Raw genomic sequence first — 15696 nt, 5'->3', positions numbered from 1 at the left:
TCAGCCTGGTCGCCAGAATAAAACCATTGGCATTGTATGTTTCTGCAAACCACAGATACGTTGAATATCTACATTTTAACACCTGTAATACGGAGCATATTAACATTTCAACAATACGTATCATATTAACATTTCTGAAGTGACGTACTTCATATGACATCTATATAAGCTGACTGTCTTATTAGGAGGTGAAGGGGTTGGTGGATGGCTTGCAATGTTGTTGGCAGAAAGTTGGAAATTGGTTCGAGACCACCTTGCCATTTTTATTTTATTTTTTAAAACCCAAACCATGATCTTTCCCTAACCCTAACCAAGTGTTTTTTGTGCTTAAACCTAACCAGACCTTAACCACAGCATTGTCACACCATAAAATCTAATTATTTTTTAAAAGTGACTGCCGTGACACTGCACGTTGAAAAATGACACTAAAGGGGTACCCAGTGCGTTAAAAAGTGATGGCACGGGGTCCTGACCAAGCCTCGGTACGTGACGAGTTGGGAGTGAGAATGTGTTGGACTTTGCCACCAGGGACTGGATTCCTGTCCCATGCTTCAAGTCACAGTGTATTTTTAGCCTTTAGTTACAACTGCATCGGTCATAACCTGACCTGACTCATCAGAAAGGATTAGATGATATTTACTTGGTTTCTAGGCAGGTACATGATAGGCAGTCAGTACAGGCAAACAAGTCCAAAGAGCCAAGGCAGACAGGCAGCAGTTTAAAGGCAGGAATGTGGCCTGGTAGACAATGATTAATGGCAAACGGAGTGGCAGGAGTGCAGGCAGGTGCAGAGTAGAGTGACTGGCAAAGGCGGAAACACCCTGAGCACTACTGATGGGCAGGAGAGGAATGGCTGGTCTGCAATGATAGGACAGATTAAAACAAGAGGGACTAAACAGCAGATGAATAAGATGAAACTGCTCTCGCCATGACAACCTCACCCGATAAGGTGCACCCTAAATTTGAATGATTTGGCAAAATAGTGGCTTGCCTTTGTTTTGTTTTGTTTATACTTTCTGTTTGTGTCATGACTTTTTCATTCTGATTAAGATGCACATTAGCATTAACATTACACACTAAAAATCGCTGGGTTAAAATTTTACCTAGTTTGGGTCAATATAGCACCAACACAACATTGGGTTAACTTTACCCAGCAGCAATTTGTTACACACAACAAGCTTTAGATAAAAACTACAAAGCAACGTGCATAAGACATTCAAAAGATACACAAGCTTTTAACAATCAATAACAAACTGCGACATGTAAATTTAAAAAGAGTAGATCAGATTATAACAAGCTTTAGTTTGGGTAAATAATCCAACAGTAAAATAAAAAATACCTAAAACTGGGGCAAAACAACATCAACCCAGTACTGTGTTGGTGCTATATTGATGCAAACTGGGTAAAATTGTAACCCAGTGATTTTTAGTGTGTAAAACTTGCACTTAATATATGTTTAAATAAGGCTTTGTGCTTTAGTGTCCATACATTATTATCTAACAACAGTTCCACATATCAAATTAGGAAAATATGTCACTGACAAATAGTATTAGGTCAATAAGTGAAGTGACAGTTTTGCCAATATTGAGAATATTTGACTCTTTCCATTTATGGTTATGTTACCAAACAAAACATTGTCAAATTTGCATTTAAAGGTCCAGTGTGTAATATGTGTGGTATTTAGCGGCATCTAACGGTGAGGTTCTAGATTGAAGCACTCTGCTGCTCACCCCTCCCCTCCCTAAGACTTTGGAGAGATTCCAGAAGCTACAGTGGCCTTCAAGGACAAGAAGCTATTTGCTGAAGATGTCATCGTCCATGACAAGTTCGAGCATTTCTAACAAGTCAAACGATGAGGTGAAGATGTATTTAATTATTTAGTCTATAATACTATAGGTTATAGCTCACAAGTAAGATAGCAATTATGAGTGTTTTACTGTTTTGGTAATATAAGCTAACATTAGCAACGTAATGCTAAACAAAACTTACGTTATTTTATTCTAACGTTAGGTGTTATTGATAGCGAGATAGCGTTGGCAGGATAACATTACATATTTTATTATCCGTTTGCAGAGTCAAGTACTGGAGGTTAGAGGAGGTTAGAGGAGGAGGAAGAGGGCCAGAAAGAGGGCGAGTTAGCGGTTCTGCTGCAGGCAGAGCCAGGCGAGGGAGGAGAGCAAACACCGGCACTGCGGAAGCAGGGGAAGAGGATCAGGGACAAAAAATATCTTTTATTTAACAGAAACATTTTTGGACATCCTTTTCAATCTGGACAATAAAAGGATAACATAAGCATGCAGCTTTTACTGTTCAAACAAACATTTTGACAGCTTATTATGTGTTCTTCAGAGTTGACTGATAAAGACAGAATTATCTATCAAATCATTAGTCTGTTTGAACACTAAAAGCAGTGTGATTAAACTTATCCGATCACCGTCCAGCAGTCAAATTGCTGCACATATAATAGCTGACAAGGGTCAGACCAATACCACACCAAAGGTACTCAATTTACTGCTCTGGATGAAGATGCCCTCATGGCAGGAACAACACCCGTGATTCACTGGCACTGCTGTTCCTCATCTGCTCCAGGAGCTGTGTGTAGAGCAGCAGCTGCAGGGAAAACTGCTTCTGTGGAAGACAGTACCATTACACATAGAGTTAATTTACTATTTCATACATTTTATATCTTAGTTATCAGTCAATGTGTTGTCTTACTGCCCCAGAAAATGAATAAATTGTTGGGTTATTAGCACGACATTGCCTCCGTGAGAGGCACAAACTGAAGCTAAAGTGTGCTAATATTTAACGATACATGGTGGCGTTTCTTTTCAGGGAAACTAATGTACTGCTAATAAACATTGTACATCATATAGGTTTTGAACCATTACCAGCGGGGCAAAATAAATATACATTACACTCTTACCTGTCCAGCAATAAACAGGAAACTTTGGCGTCAGTCTGCAAACATTTCTCTCATCAGGGATTTCCATCTGGGTTTATCCTCGTTTTATGCCGTTGCTTGTCCCGATTTCATTTAGCTTCTTCGTGTTTTTGTTTCTTTGACGATGACAATTCACGCTCCTGTGATTTTCTAAATAAGTATGATCCTCCATTTATCAGATTTTGGTTTCAAAAACTTCTCACAATACAAAATGTTTGGTCCGTTCTTCTTCTTCATTTTAAAACCAATGCATTTCCGGTAGTCGCCCACTGAATCTAAAACGTGTAAGGCCCTCACTGGAGTCAGTGTTAGGTTTGTCCATTCTGCGCTACTGCAGAAACATGGCGATGCAACATAGCGGCCACCGTGGAGGGGGACCCGCTCCCATGTGGATATAAAGGGCTTATTCTAAGGTAACGAAAACACAACAATTATTATTTTCAGCTGATTAGACACTAATTAAGATATTCTTATAAACAATCTATTCAATTTTTACCAAGTCTGTTCTTTTAGATGTTACTAAATACTACACACTGGACCTTTAATCAAATAACACAAATGATTAACAATTACACATTAAACCAGGGGTCAAGGGCTCCCAGGGCAGTTGCCTGCTTTTCTCTATTGGTAATGCACCCATGATGAAGTCTATATAAATTGTTAATCTCTGGCAATCTCAGATTTAGCAATACTTTGGCATTGCTGTGCCTGTCATTAACTGCCAAATATGCAATACTTTGGCATATTTGGCAGTTAATTACAGGCATAGGTGTGTCATTATTTCTCACATTCTCAAACTCTCTATATTAGGCAGGCATATTCAGGCATGTCATCTAAGTGGGCATGGTACTATGACTGTTGGTCAGGTACTATGACTACAGTACACACAAACATACAGAGCTGCATTTGGTGAGAGACTGTAATATAAAGGATTAATAATAATCTAATAGAGATGTTAGCATCACATTTAATTTGTTTTGCGTGAACAAACAGGAACCAATTATTTTTGATTGTATAATCATAATCTACCACAGCTTTATAAACATATTGTGTTATAAAAAAGTTACATGTTGTATATAAAATACAGTATGGTGGCAAGAATCTACTTCATATCAGGGTAGACAGATGAAAACCCACAGAAGAATTTGCCAAGAAATCTGAAGACACTGCATGTTTATGCAGGACACCTTTTTGAGGCGCAATAACAGCAGATGGCTTTTTCTCCATTGCTATGATAGAGTGATAAGTTAGGACACATATCAAGCTCCAGCATGTGGGGTCTGGGATGGTAGGATGAGGAGGAACAGAAAAAACAGATAAGATGAATTCATTCAATCACATTGATATGTGCTGACATGAAAGATGCATAAAATCAACGCCAGCTTTATGCCTATTTATGCCAGAAAATGTCGTCATGTGTGTTTGGAGATAATTATCAAAGGCGTAGACACACATGACGACTGTTGAGTTAATTATGATTATGGTTTGGGCGTGACAATTGATGGAAGCGAGTTGGTGCAGGTTTTTACAGTCTTGGTTAGAGTGAGGTGTTGAGGTTGACAGTTGGCAGATAAAATCATACCATGTGTGATATGTAAAGATTCTCATTTGAAGTCTTCAGATCCAGTCACTGCCAGTTGTTCTCACAAAGCTTTCTTTACACATGACATGTGTCACTCGAGCCGTAAAGAGAACAAAAGTCACTCTCCTCACAGGTTTCCCTGCAGCTGAAGCAAAGAAGAGACCTTCTCATCATCTCACACTGGAATGAAGAGTCCCGTTTCCTGCTATGAAGCTAAACTTTGTGAAAACCCACAAAGCTTTATTATAAATTCCAGTGGAAAAGATATCAAAGATACCAAATATATCAGGCTATGTATTGTCAGTAACTTAATTTAAAATCATCCAATTAGAAATTGGATTGAATTGATTTTCTTGTGCTTTTTTTTTTACAGTTGTCCCCTGAAAGCAAGCGAAATGCTGGTGTATTAAAAGGAAAGCATGTGAGGCGACAGCGGCAAGAAGAAAGTCCCTCAGAGCTCACAGCCCAGCACCGTGCAGCTCGATTGGCATTCTATAGAGAACACCAGCATCGGCAGGTCCGCCACTGGTACACCCCGTTCTCTCCACAGATGAGAGCAGGTTCACACTGAGCACATGTGACAGGTGTGAAAGAGTCTGGAGACGTCCTGGTGAACGTTATGCTGCCTGTAATATCATCCAGCATGACCAGTTTGGCAGTGGGTCACTGATGTTCTTATCCTTAGAGACCTCCACAGTGCTGGGTTGTGAGCACAGGTCCCACTAGAGGACATCAGGCCCTCATGCCACCCTCATGGAGTCTGTTTCTGACAGTTTGGTCAGAAACATGCACACCAGTAGCCTGCTGGAGGTCATTTTGTAGGGCTCTGGCAGTGCTCCTCCTGTTCCTCCTCACACAAAGGAGCAGATACTGGTCCTACTGCTGGGTCGATGCCTTTCTATGGCCCTGTCTAGCTCTCCTGGTGTAACAGCCGGTCTACTGGTATCTCCTCCATGCTCTTGAGACAGTGCTGGCAGACACAGCAAACCTTGTTGCGACCGCACGTATGGATGTGACATTCTGGAGGAGCTGGACTACTTGTGCAACCTGATTGGGCTGCAGGTACTGCCTGATGCTACCAGTAGTGACAAGGACACTAGCAGAACACAAAACTAGAGAAGAGTCAGTCAGGAAGGATGAGGAGAGAGCAATTGTCTGTGGCCACCACATGCAAAACCATTCCTTTTTTGGGGGTTGTCTTGCTTTTGCCTCTCCATTGCACCTGTTGTCACTTTCATTTGCACTAAAGCAGGTGAAATTCATTCACAATCACTTGTGCTTCCTGAATGGACAGATTGGTATCCCTGAGGTTTAACTGGCTTGGTGTTATACACATCTTAAGTGTTCCCTTAATTTTTTTGAGCAGTGTATATACGTATACATGTATATATACAGACGGGTGACAAATTAAAGGAAAAACTGGTCCAGGTCTGAGTGCTTGACCCCTACAGTGAGGGGATCTGGTGGCTCTGTTCTGCTTTGGGGGGCGTTTTGCTGGCATGGTTTGGATCCACTTGTCCCCTTAAAGGGAAGGGTCACTGCAAATCAATAAAAAGTTTTTCTGAGATCTTAACCTAGCTGAACACTTATGGGAGATTTTGGACTGATGTGCTAGACAGTGCTCTCCGCCACCACCATCAAAACACCAAATGAGGGAATATCTTTTTGAAGAATGGTGTTCCTCAGCCTTGGCATTGATTCTACAGTCTCTGGAACTCTTTTGGAGGGATGAACACTGTTCTCAGATGACTCAGATGATGGCCTGATTACTGAATGATATAATTATGCTACAGGTTGCCTTGTGTGATGATTGAAAATTTATAAGAAGTGGTTTTTAACCCATTATTCCCTTTTGGTCCCTTGGTGAAGGCGTAAATTAAAACGTTGGGCTTTGTTCCAACGTAATGCTGTTTGAATAAAGAAGTTGATGAAAGGAGCAAGTCTGTCCTCTTTCAAACTGCCATGTAATTAATAAAGGCTTTTTCCTCAATATTCCATATACTCCCTCCCCTCTGCTGTGATTTCCTGTTTTCTTTGCATCTTTGAAGAAAAAGTGATATTTAAACCTCAACATTTGTGAATGCCCTGTTTGGCCAAAATAATCCAACAATTATACATTTCCACTTTTCTTTCCTCTATTATAAGTTTTATATCATAGTAATTAGTATACATGTGTCCTTTTCAGGTACCCAATTTTTAAATGATTCCCAAAACATTCTTTAGTGCATACACATAAAAACAGATAAATGCTGTAATGTTTCAGTATTAGTGTCCCAGGATTTGTAGTAGTTTCTTCTTTTTTAACACTGTTTTTATTATGCTTTTAACAATTGAAACTTGGAAACAAATAAACATCTGGACCAGCATGATAGGAAGGCTTAATCAAATGACTATCAGTCAGCTCTCTCTGCCTGTGAAAGTTCCACTAAATATTGGAATGTTAATCAAACAAGTATCTGGTCATCTTTCCAATAGATCATTCGTGGTTGAAGCTTTTAATCACCATTTCCTCTCCTGTGGTCTTTTATTTGATAATATGCCTGCAGATTCAACTGTGGACAATTACCATATCTGTCCAGCAGAGGGAGTCCATAATGCCCCAGCCTCTTCTGACTGCACTTTTTTTTTTAGTTTGGTAAGCAGTACAGATGTTCACAAAGCTCTGCTTACCTTAAAAGCATGCAAAAACACTGATGCAGATAATCTTGACCTATGTCTTCTTCATCTAGGTGCCCCTTTAATCTGTCCACATTTAGCACATATTTTTAACCAAATCTTTTTAAACAAGCATGATTCCAGCTTCGTGGAAAAGTGCCTTAGTTGTACCCTTACATAAAAGTGATGTCATTGATTTCAACTACCGTCCAATACCTAAATTTCCTTTCTTAGCAAAAATCCTAGAATTATTGGTCAATTTACAATTGCACACCTTTATTTATTCAGTAAACTTACTGCAGCTACAAGTCTAGTTTTCGCGTGGGTTACACCACAATTACAGCTGCACTTTCAGTCATTGACAACACTGTCTCCTCCCTGGTTAAAAAAACAATTTTGCACAGCTCTCTTCGTTGACCTCTAACCATTTGATGCTGTCAATCATAAAATCCTACTCCACAAACTACAGTCTATAGGTTTAGATGAAGCCACGGTTCATTACAGAGAGAACTCAGACTGTTGTTGCTGATGGTCCTCAGTCAAGCCATCATACCATCAGAAATGGGGTGCCACAGGGGTCTATCCTTGGCCTATTACTGTTTACATTATACATACATAACATAATTCTAATTAATACTTCAATTCCCATTTTTGTTGCAGACATACAATTTTATATGCCCCAGACTCCTCCCTAGCCCAGGCCCTGACTCGTCTTCCGTCTGCCTTTGATGCTTTCCAATTATCACTCCTTAATCACGGATTAGTTTTAAATGCAGAAAAGACCAAGTACATAGTATTCTCCACCTCCACCAGTGACTATCCTGCCATTAAAACTTTAAATGGCACCCATATTACTCTTGCTGAGTCATACAAATACTTAGGAATTTGGCTTGACAGCAGACTATCATTCAAGATTCATCATATTCAACATTTGACCCAAAAATCATCAAACTAGGCTTCTTGTATAGAATCAAAGGATGTCTGTCTTCCTCCATCTGTAAAACTATTGTGCAGTCAACCTTCATATCTGTCCTTGACTAAGGAGATATTCTGTATTGTCCTGCTGTTCCATCAACACTTCAGCAGTTAAACTCTGTGTATGATAGTGCCTTACGCCTCATAACAAATTACAAATTTCATACTCATCATTGTCCTCTGTATTAAAAAGGTTGGTTGGACATCCTTGTTATTCATCTATAAAGCGCTACCAAGGGCTTCCAAACTACCTCACATCTCTCCTCTCATTAAAATCTAGTAACTGCAGCACATGATCCAGCAACTACTTAACCCTATATATATCCCTCACCTAATGTTGACAGAACTGGTTTCAGGTACTATGCACCTTCAAACTAGAGGCTTTCATTCCCCTTGGAGATTTTAAAAGCTTTATCTGATTTTTATGATTCTTATAACTGTTTATATTAATTCCTTGTTCATTGTGTAGCTGCGTTTCTGTCTTCTGATTGTATTCTTGTCTTATGAGTGTTTTTGTTCTCAGGTTTCTCTTGGAAAATAGATCTTAATTTCAATGAGACTGCCTGATTAAATTAAGATTAAACAAAATAAAAATAAGTAAAATATACCATTCAATACAAATACACCACATATTTCATATACTCTTTCTCCTCTATGATGATTGAAGTTTGTTTTGATGCACATTTTTGAAAGAAAACAAATATTGATACCTCAACATTTTTGAATACATTGTTTACCAAAAATAATTTAGCAATTGTACAATATTTCCACTTTTCCTTCTTCTATTATAACTCCTAGTTTTGTATCCGAGTAATTTCATACATGTGTCTTTTCAGGTGTCCGATTTTCAAATGATTCCCAAACATTCCTCACCTGAAAATAAATGCTCTAATGTTTCAATATTAGTGTCACAGAATTTATAGTAGTGTCTTATTTCCAAACACTGTTTTTATTGTATTGAAACAACAAACTTGGAAAACAGAACTTTCTGCATACAAAATACAAAATGTAAAATGAGGATTTGAGACCATTTAAAAAAAAAAAAAAAAAAGGTAAATCATAATAAAAACGAAATAAAAATGAAAAGTAAACAAATAAAAAAGGGGTGGACGTCTAACCACTGGACTAAACTAGCTAACTGTATATAAAGTAGTTGAAACTAGCTCCACCTCCAGCAGCTACAACAGTAACATGCTGCTCTAACACTGATGCTTCACTATTAATAATCTAACCATTTCATTTCAAGGAGCATTTTGCCCAGACCTGAGCTACTTATGGACCCCGGGACAAATAGTTGCCACCCGAGTAGCAACTAATGGGGAGCCTAATAAACAAATGACAGCACACACTACACAGGCTGTTTACATGATAGATGTTTTGGGTCAAAACCTTTTTAGATTGTGTTACAATGTTACATGAGTCATATTTTAAGCATTTCTACAACTTGGATCGACATGAAACTCAAGGTGAAAAAAACAAAACAACCTCTCAGGGTAGAAGTGAACTACAACCTATCAAGAGATTAAAATTTGGTCACAAGGGCCACTAATGGCATACAAGCTGATTCTGAAGTTACAATTGGCAGTCCTCAGTTTGTAGAGAAGCTCAAGAGGAGTCGCTAACCTGCCTCTAAAACATGTTCAACACGATGCTGAATGACTGCGTTGGTGGGCTTTTAAGTTAGCGCCCTGAGTGAAAGTTATCCCACATTGATCACACCAGTACAGTTTCTCTCCAGTGTGAATGTGTTGGTGGGTTTTTAGACCAGTGTATTGAGCAAAAGTTTTCCCACATTGTTCACACAAGTACGGCTTCTCTCAAGTGTGACTGCGTTGGTGGTTTTTAAGGTAACGGTCTTGAGTGAAAGTTTTCCCACATCGCTCACACCAGTACGGCTTCTCTCCAGTGTGAATGCGTTGGTGGTTTTTTAGACCAGTGTATTGAGCGAAAGTTTTCCCACATTGTTCACACCAGTACGGCCTCTCTCCAGTATGAATGCGTTGGTGACTTTTTAAACCAGTGTATTGAGTGAAAGTTTTCCCACATTGTTCACACCAGTACGGCTTCTCTCCAGTATGAATGCGTTGGTGGCTTTTAAGTTGATTGTCTTGAGCGAAAGCTCTCCCACATTGGTCACAGCTGTACGGCCTCTCTCCAGTGTGAATGCGTAGGTGGCTTTTAAGGTGACTGTCTCTGACGAAGGTTTTCCCACATTGGTCACAGCTGTACGGCTTCTCTCCGGTGTGAATGCGTAGGTGGCTTTTAAGATGACTGTGTCTAACGAAAGTTCTTCCACATTGGTCGCAGCTGTGAAGTTCCTCTCCTGTGTGAACTTTCTGATGACTCTTTAAATAACTGGATGTCGTGAAGGCTTTGTCACAGTGCTGACAGCAGTGATGTTTGAGTCCCTTTCTTCTTGTTTGTTTCTATGACAACAGACAAACATACAGAGAAGAGAGAGAGAGAGTAAGTGGGTGCAGGGAGAATGGTGGAGCGTGTGATCTAAAATCACTGCGGGAAATGTAGAAGTGTTTTAAACTTGACCCTGACTGCAGACTAAGACAGAATATCTAGACCTCTCCTGACCTTTGTGTGAACACTATTAGTTTTTTCCTGTTCAGTAAAATAATGATGTTCATATTTATATCATTTGTACAATATTTATATATTTTGTAGTAATATAAATAGTAGTAGAAGTAAACAAAGCCACAATAAAGCATAGTATCTGGCATTAACTAGAAATCATCTTCAGAAACATTTTAAAATGTCTGATTTCTGTTTTTTCTGAGGCGGGCATTTAAACGTGGCGTACTGCACATGCGCAGCGCCGGAGAATGGAAAACTAAATAAAGAGTAAACGTAGATTATTTTCTAGCTTTGTTTGCAACAAGGTGAAATCGGGAAACACGGAAACCTTTTTTTGTAGTTTTTACTACCTAAATAGTCCGTGAACACAAAACCTGGAAGTGTGCATTTCCTCTTTTCAGACTTTCTCTCCAACAACAGAATGAGATACACGGACCCTCGAGACTCGTCCTCGTGTCTTTAGTCTCGTTATGAAGCCGGTTTTATCATGAAGTCATGAACTGACCTGTTCATCGCTAGCAGAGGGTGAACCTGACTCTTCCCTTTTAATGGGGATGTCGATGCGGTACTCCGGGTTCTGGTTCTCCTCCATTAGCTCTTCTGGTGGACCTGGTCTGTGAAATCCAGCAGGTCTCCTCTCTGACTGGTGGTCGTCTTTCTCTAACCACTTTTCCTTGACCTCGATGGAAAACGCCACGAGGTCAAGGAGAGATGTGAGGGAGAAGTCATGAGGAGGAAAAAAGACAACTGCGGTGCTGAGAGTCCGACTGCACTTACACCGGGCTACGTAATCACGCGACGGCGGATGTTATTGACGTAGGTCTGCTGTGGTGAAACTACATTGTTCTGAAGATGGACTACAAAAAGCGCACCTTACTTCGCCCCGGTCGTTCTTACGGTGTTGTTTCATGCAGGCGATATAAATGTGTACAACACGCTGAAAAATAAGTTCAGGTCAGAATTTTATTTAAAAAAGGAATATAGCCTGCGAGTCACAAAACTGAAACGAAACTATCACATTGACAATGTTTGCTCACACTCAACCTCCTGAATCCCAATTATTGTATAAAAATAAATGTTAAATGTATGACATCACATGGTAGGCCTACAAATCTACTACTGTGTGTGTATATATATATATATACACATATATATATATATATAATCGTCGTTCTTAAGTTTCAAACATGATGAATTATGGTTAATAATTATGGTTAATGTGCCGATTATAATCTGTTATTAGCCCATAATGCATATACTAGTTTAAGAACCACCACATAGAAACCCAAACACCTTGAAATGTTGACTTGTTTGAGCTTTAAAGTTGTTCCGGTTGATACAGGCTGTGGGTCTGTGTCTCCTGATTTCTATTCCAATTGCCGATTTGAAGACGAAAACGGGAAAAGCACACGAATTTCTGTTTTTTTTTTTTTTTAATTCATACGAAAAACGTATAACGCTTTGTACATTTGTTTATTGTAATATCAAACAAGCTGAACACAGTTTTGGAGGAGGGGACCCGGACCGCTGTGGATGTGTGTAATGTGGGTTTAATCGTTTGAATTTGCGAATGGTGCGTCGCTTACTGCCGCAAGGAATTATGGGACGAGATTATCTCCTTTCCTTTCGTAAAGGATGGTCAAGTGTACCCTATACTAAAGGAGATTAGAAAGGAAGCATTGAAGCACCTTTCCTTAGCAGTTAGAATTCGACCAGCTCTTATCATGGCTGCCACTTAGATACTTCCGGGTCATTTCACTCGATAAGGAACCTTCCTGAGCAAAAAAGACCTATTACTTATTGTAACACTTTAATTTTCTAAAATTAAAAGCGTAATAAAAACAAAAACAGGATTTTTAAGCCTCTTTCCATTTTTATTCGAATACAAATCATTTTTCTGCCTCAGCAAATACAGATACAAATACTGGGCTCTCTGCACATCCCTATTAACTTTCATTAACCTTTATTTTGTTGTGATCCTCTTGAGACAGTGTGTTGTGTGATATATATACATATATAACTACCAGAAGGCAGCATTGCAGATGTTCAGGACAGCTACAAATACCTTGGGATCAAATGGAAACCTTGAGGAGGCCGCAAGGAAGTCAGCCACAACGAAATACCTACACAGAGTAAGGCAGGTCCTGAAAAGCCGGCTGAATGGGAAGAACAAGATACGAGCCATCAACACATATGCCTTGTCGGTCATCAGATACCCCGCTGGTATAATAAGCTGGCCAAAGGAGGCCACTGATATCAAGACAAGGAAGCTCCTCACAATGCATGGAGGGTTTCGTCCCAAGTCCAGCACCCTGAGACTGTACACTAAGCGGAACGAGGGAGGCCGAGGACTGGTGAGCGTCAGAGCCACTGTCCAGGACGAAACAACCAACATCCAGGAATACATCAGGAAGATGGCCCCCAAAGATGAACTGCTAAGTGAACCTCAGGCAGCAGAAACCTGATGATGCAGAGGAGGAGGAGGAACCATCATGGAGGGACAAGCCCCTACACGGCATGTACCACCGACAGACAGAAGAAGTGGCTGATACCAAGAAATCCTACCAGTGGCTGGAAAAGGCTGGACTGAAGGACAGCACAGAAGCACTAATCATGGCAGCAGAAGAACAGGCACTCAGTCCAAGATCAATAGAGGCGGGGATCTACCACACCAGACAGGACCCCAGGTGCAGGCTGTGCAAAGATGCTCCTGAGACAGTTCAGCACATAATAGCAGGGTGCAAGATGAAGGCAAGAACAGCGTACATGGAACGCCATAACCAAGTGGCTGGCATAGTGTACAGGAACGTCTGCACTGAGTATGGACTGGAAGTCCCAAGGTCACAATGGAAGACACCTCCTAAGGTGGTTGAGAATGACCAAGCTAAGATCCTATGGGACTTCCAGATCCAGACTGACAAGCTGGTGATGGCTAACCAATCGGACATCATGTTGATCGACAAACAACAGAAGAAGGCAGTGGTGATAGACGTAGCAATCCCAAGCAACAGCAACATCAAGAAGAAGGAACATAAGAAGATCAAAAAATACCAAGGGCTGAAAGAGGAGCTAGAAAAGATGTGGGGAGTAAAAGCAACAGTGGTGCCAGTGGTAATCGGAGCACTGGTGGCTGTGACCCACAAACTGGGAGAGTGGCTCCAGCAGATTCCAGGTACAACATCTGAGGTCTCTGTCCAGAAGAGCACAGTCCTAGGAACAGCTAAGATACTGCGCAGAACCCTCAAACTCCCAGCAGGCCTCTGGTAGAGGACCCAAGCTTGAGGAAGACACACCACCATGGGAGGGGGGTGAGAGGGAGATTTTTTATATATATAATCTTAACCTGTCAGTGGTTCCTCTGTGAATTGCTTTAACTTCTGTCCCATAATTACCTTACAACATGAAGAAGACATCAGGACAATTTTACTGTAGTCAGTGCGTTACAGACAAGAACTACAGTCACTGATCAGAACTGGTCTCTCTCTCTCCAGCTGGTTTCCAGTCGCTGTCAGACTTGTTGTCGTCTCTGGATCACAGCGTCAAAGCCAGAAAGAGGAAGAACATGGAGGTTCTGTGGATCGCTGCTGTGGTGAGACTTGACTCTGTGAAATAAAATCTGTAAAAAAATGAATTTAAAATAATGAAAGGTTGGACTTGAAAGTGTTTTTATGAAACAATAACATCTAAAAGTGCTGCCCTTGTTAACAAATCATCTGTCAGTCCTTGAATTTCTCCAAACAAGACCTTAAAGCAGGACGTGGCTCCCACAGCGTTTGCCCGCCAAAGCTCCAAGAATACACCTTTACCCAGTGGCCTTTCTCCTGGTGACCTCTCACCTCCTGGTTCTTTGGCTCATCTTCAGCCTGGTTATACTGCTGGCCAAATACCAGTAGACCAGCACAAACAGACTGGGAACACTGGGCACAAAGTGGGCTACTTCACTGGGGATTGTGTATTTATACATGGTTTTTGGACCCTGGTATTTGTTTGTATTACTGCTTGTGAGCATCACACCGTTCGTTTGTTTTCTGTTAATAATGACCCCTCTGTACTGTTCACTGTGGCTGCAGATGTTTGATTTTCAAACGTGTTTCTGCAATAAATGAATACTTGAGAGCTACCTGATTATTTTCTGTCAAATATAAAATAAATCAAACCAAATAGATAATGATACTTAACTATTGCAGGGTCAGATTTAGGGCTGCAACTAACAGTTAATGTTAAAAAATAGAGAAAAATGCATGTTGTCTGTTGCAACCAACAGTCCAAACCCCAAAGATATTCAATTTACTATCATGTATGACAAAGTAAAGCATTAAATCATCACATCTGAGAAACTGAAGACATCTAATGTTTTGGATTTTTGCTTTAAAAAATGACTAAAATGAGTACTTGATTATCAACATAGTTGCTGATTCACTTTCTGTAGATCAACAGATCGATTAATACACTAATTTTTGCAGCTCTAGTTGGATTAAATCTGTAGGACAACACACATTCCTCCAATTTTTTTGAGAAATCAACCAGTATTCATACATCAGAATAATACCAGGGTCAACTACACTGGTATTATCCTCAGTTTATAATAAACAGTGATCAAACAAATACCTGTTTAAGAATATGCACCGTTCAATAAAAATGTCTATTATATATTCAAGACATTGCCTTATGATTAGATAAAATGCAGGAGACACAGACAACCTGGGGCCTTTGTTGTCCCCTTTTCCCGGTTGGTAATTCAACTCCAACAAATAAAGTGAAACTGAACTTTCTTTGTGATAAAATAATGTGGTATGATAATAAAATTTGATGGATTTGTATTGTTTTTGTGTGCAGCAGCTATTTCTCTGCCGGACCGCCGGATGTCGCTGTCCGGGATTAATGCGCGCGCGCGCACACACACACACACACACACACACACACACACACACACACACACACTCACACACACACACAC

At 40.2% G+C, this 15696-nt stretch overlaps 1 protein-coding gene across 1 annotated transcript in view; it reads right to left on the bottom strand.

The window, feature by feature from the left end:
- Positions 1–11848, bottom strand: part of LOC137174193 (zinc finger protein 850-like) — a 343824-nt gene extending 331976 nt beyond the window's left edge. The window contains exons 1-2 of the mRNA XM_067579350.1: positions 11245–11848; positions 10041–10579 (exon numbers count right to left, since the gene is read on the bottom strand). Coding sequence (XP_067435451.1) covers positions 10041–10579; positions 11245–11331 — 626 coding nt within the window. The 5' untranslated portion in view covers positions 11332–11848. The remainder of the gene's footprint in view (positions 1–10040; positions 10580–11244) is intronic.
- Positions 11849–15696: the final 3848 nt, after the last annotated feature.

Source organism: Thunnus thynnus, chromosome 22 (assembly GCF_963924715.1).
Source record: "Thunnus thynnus chromosome 22, fThuThy2.1, whole genome shotgun sequence".
Lineage (NCBI taxonomy): Eukaryota > Metazoa > Chordata > Actinopteri > Scombriformes > Scombridae > Thunnus > Thunnus thynnus.
Note: the sequence above shows the minus strand (reverse complement) of the source record. Positions and strands in the feature narration are given on the sequence as shown.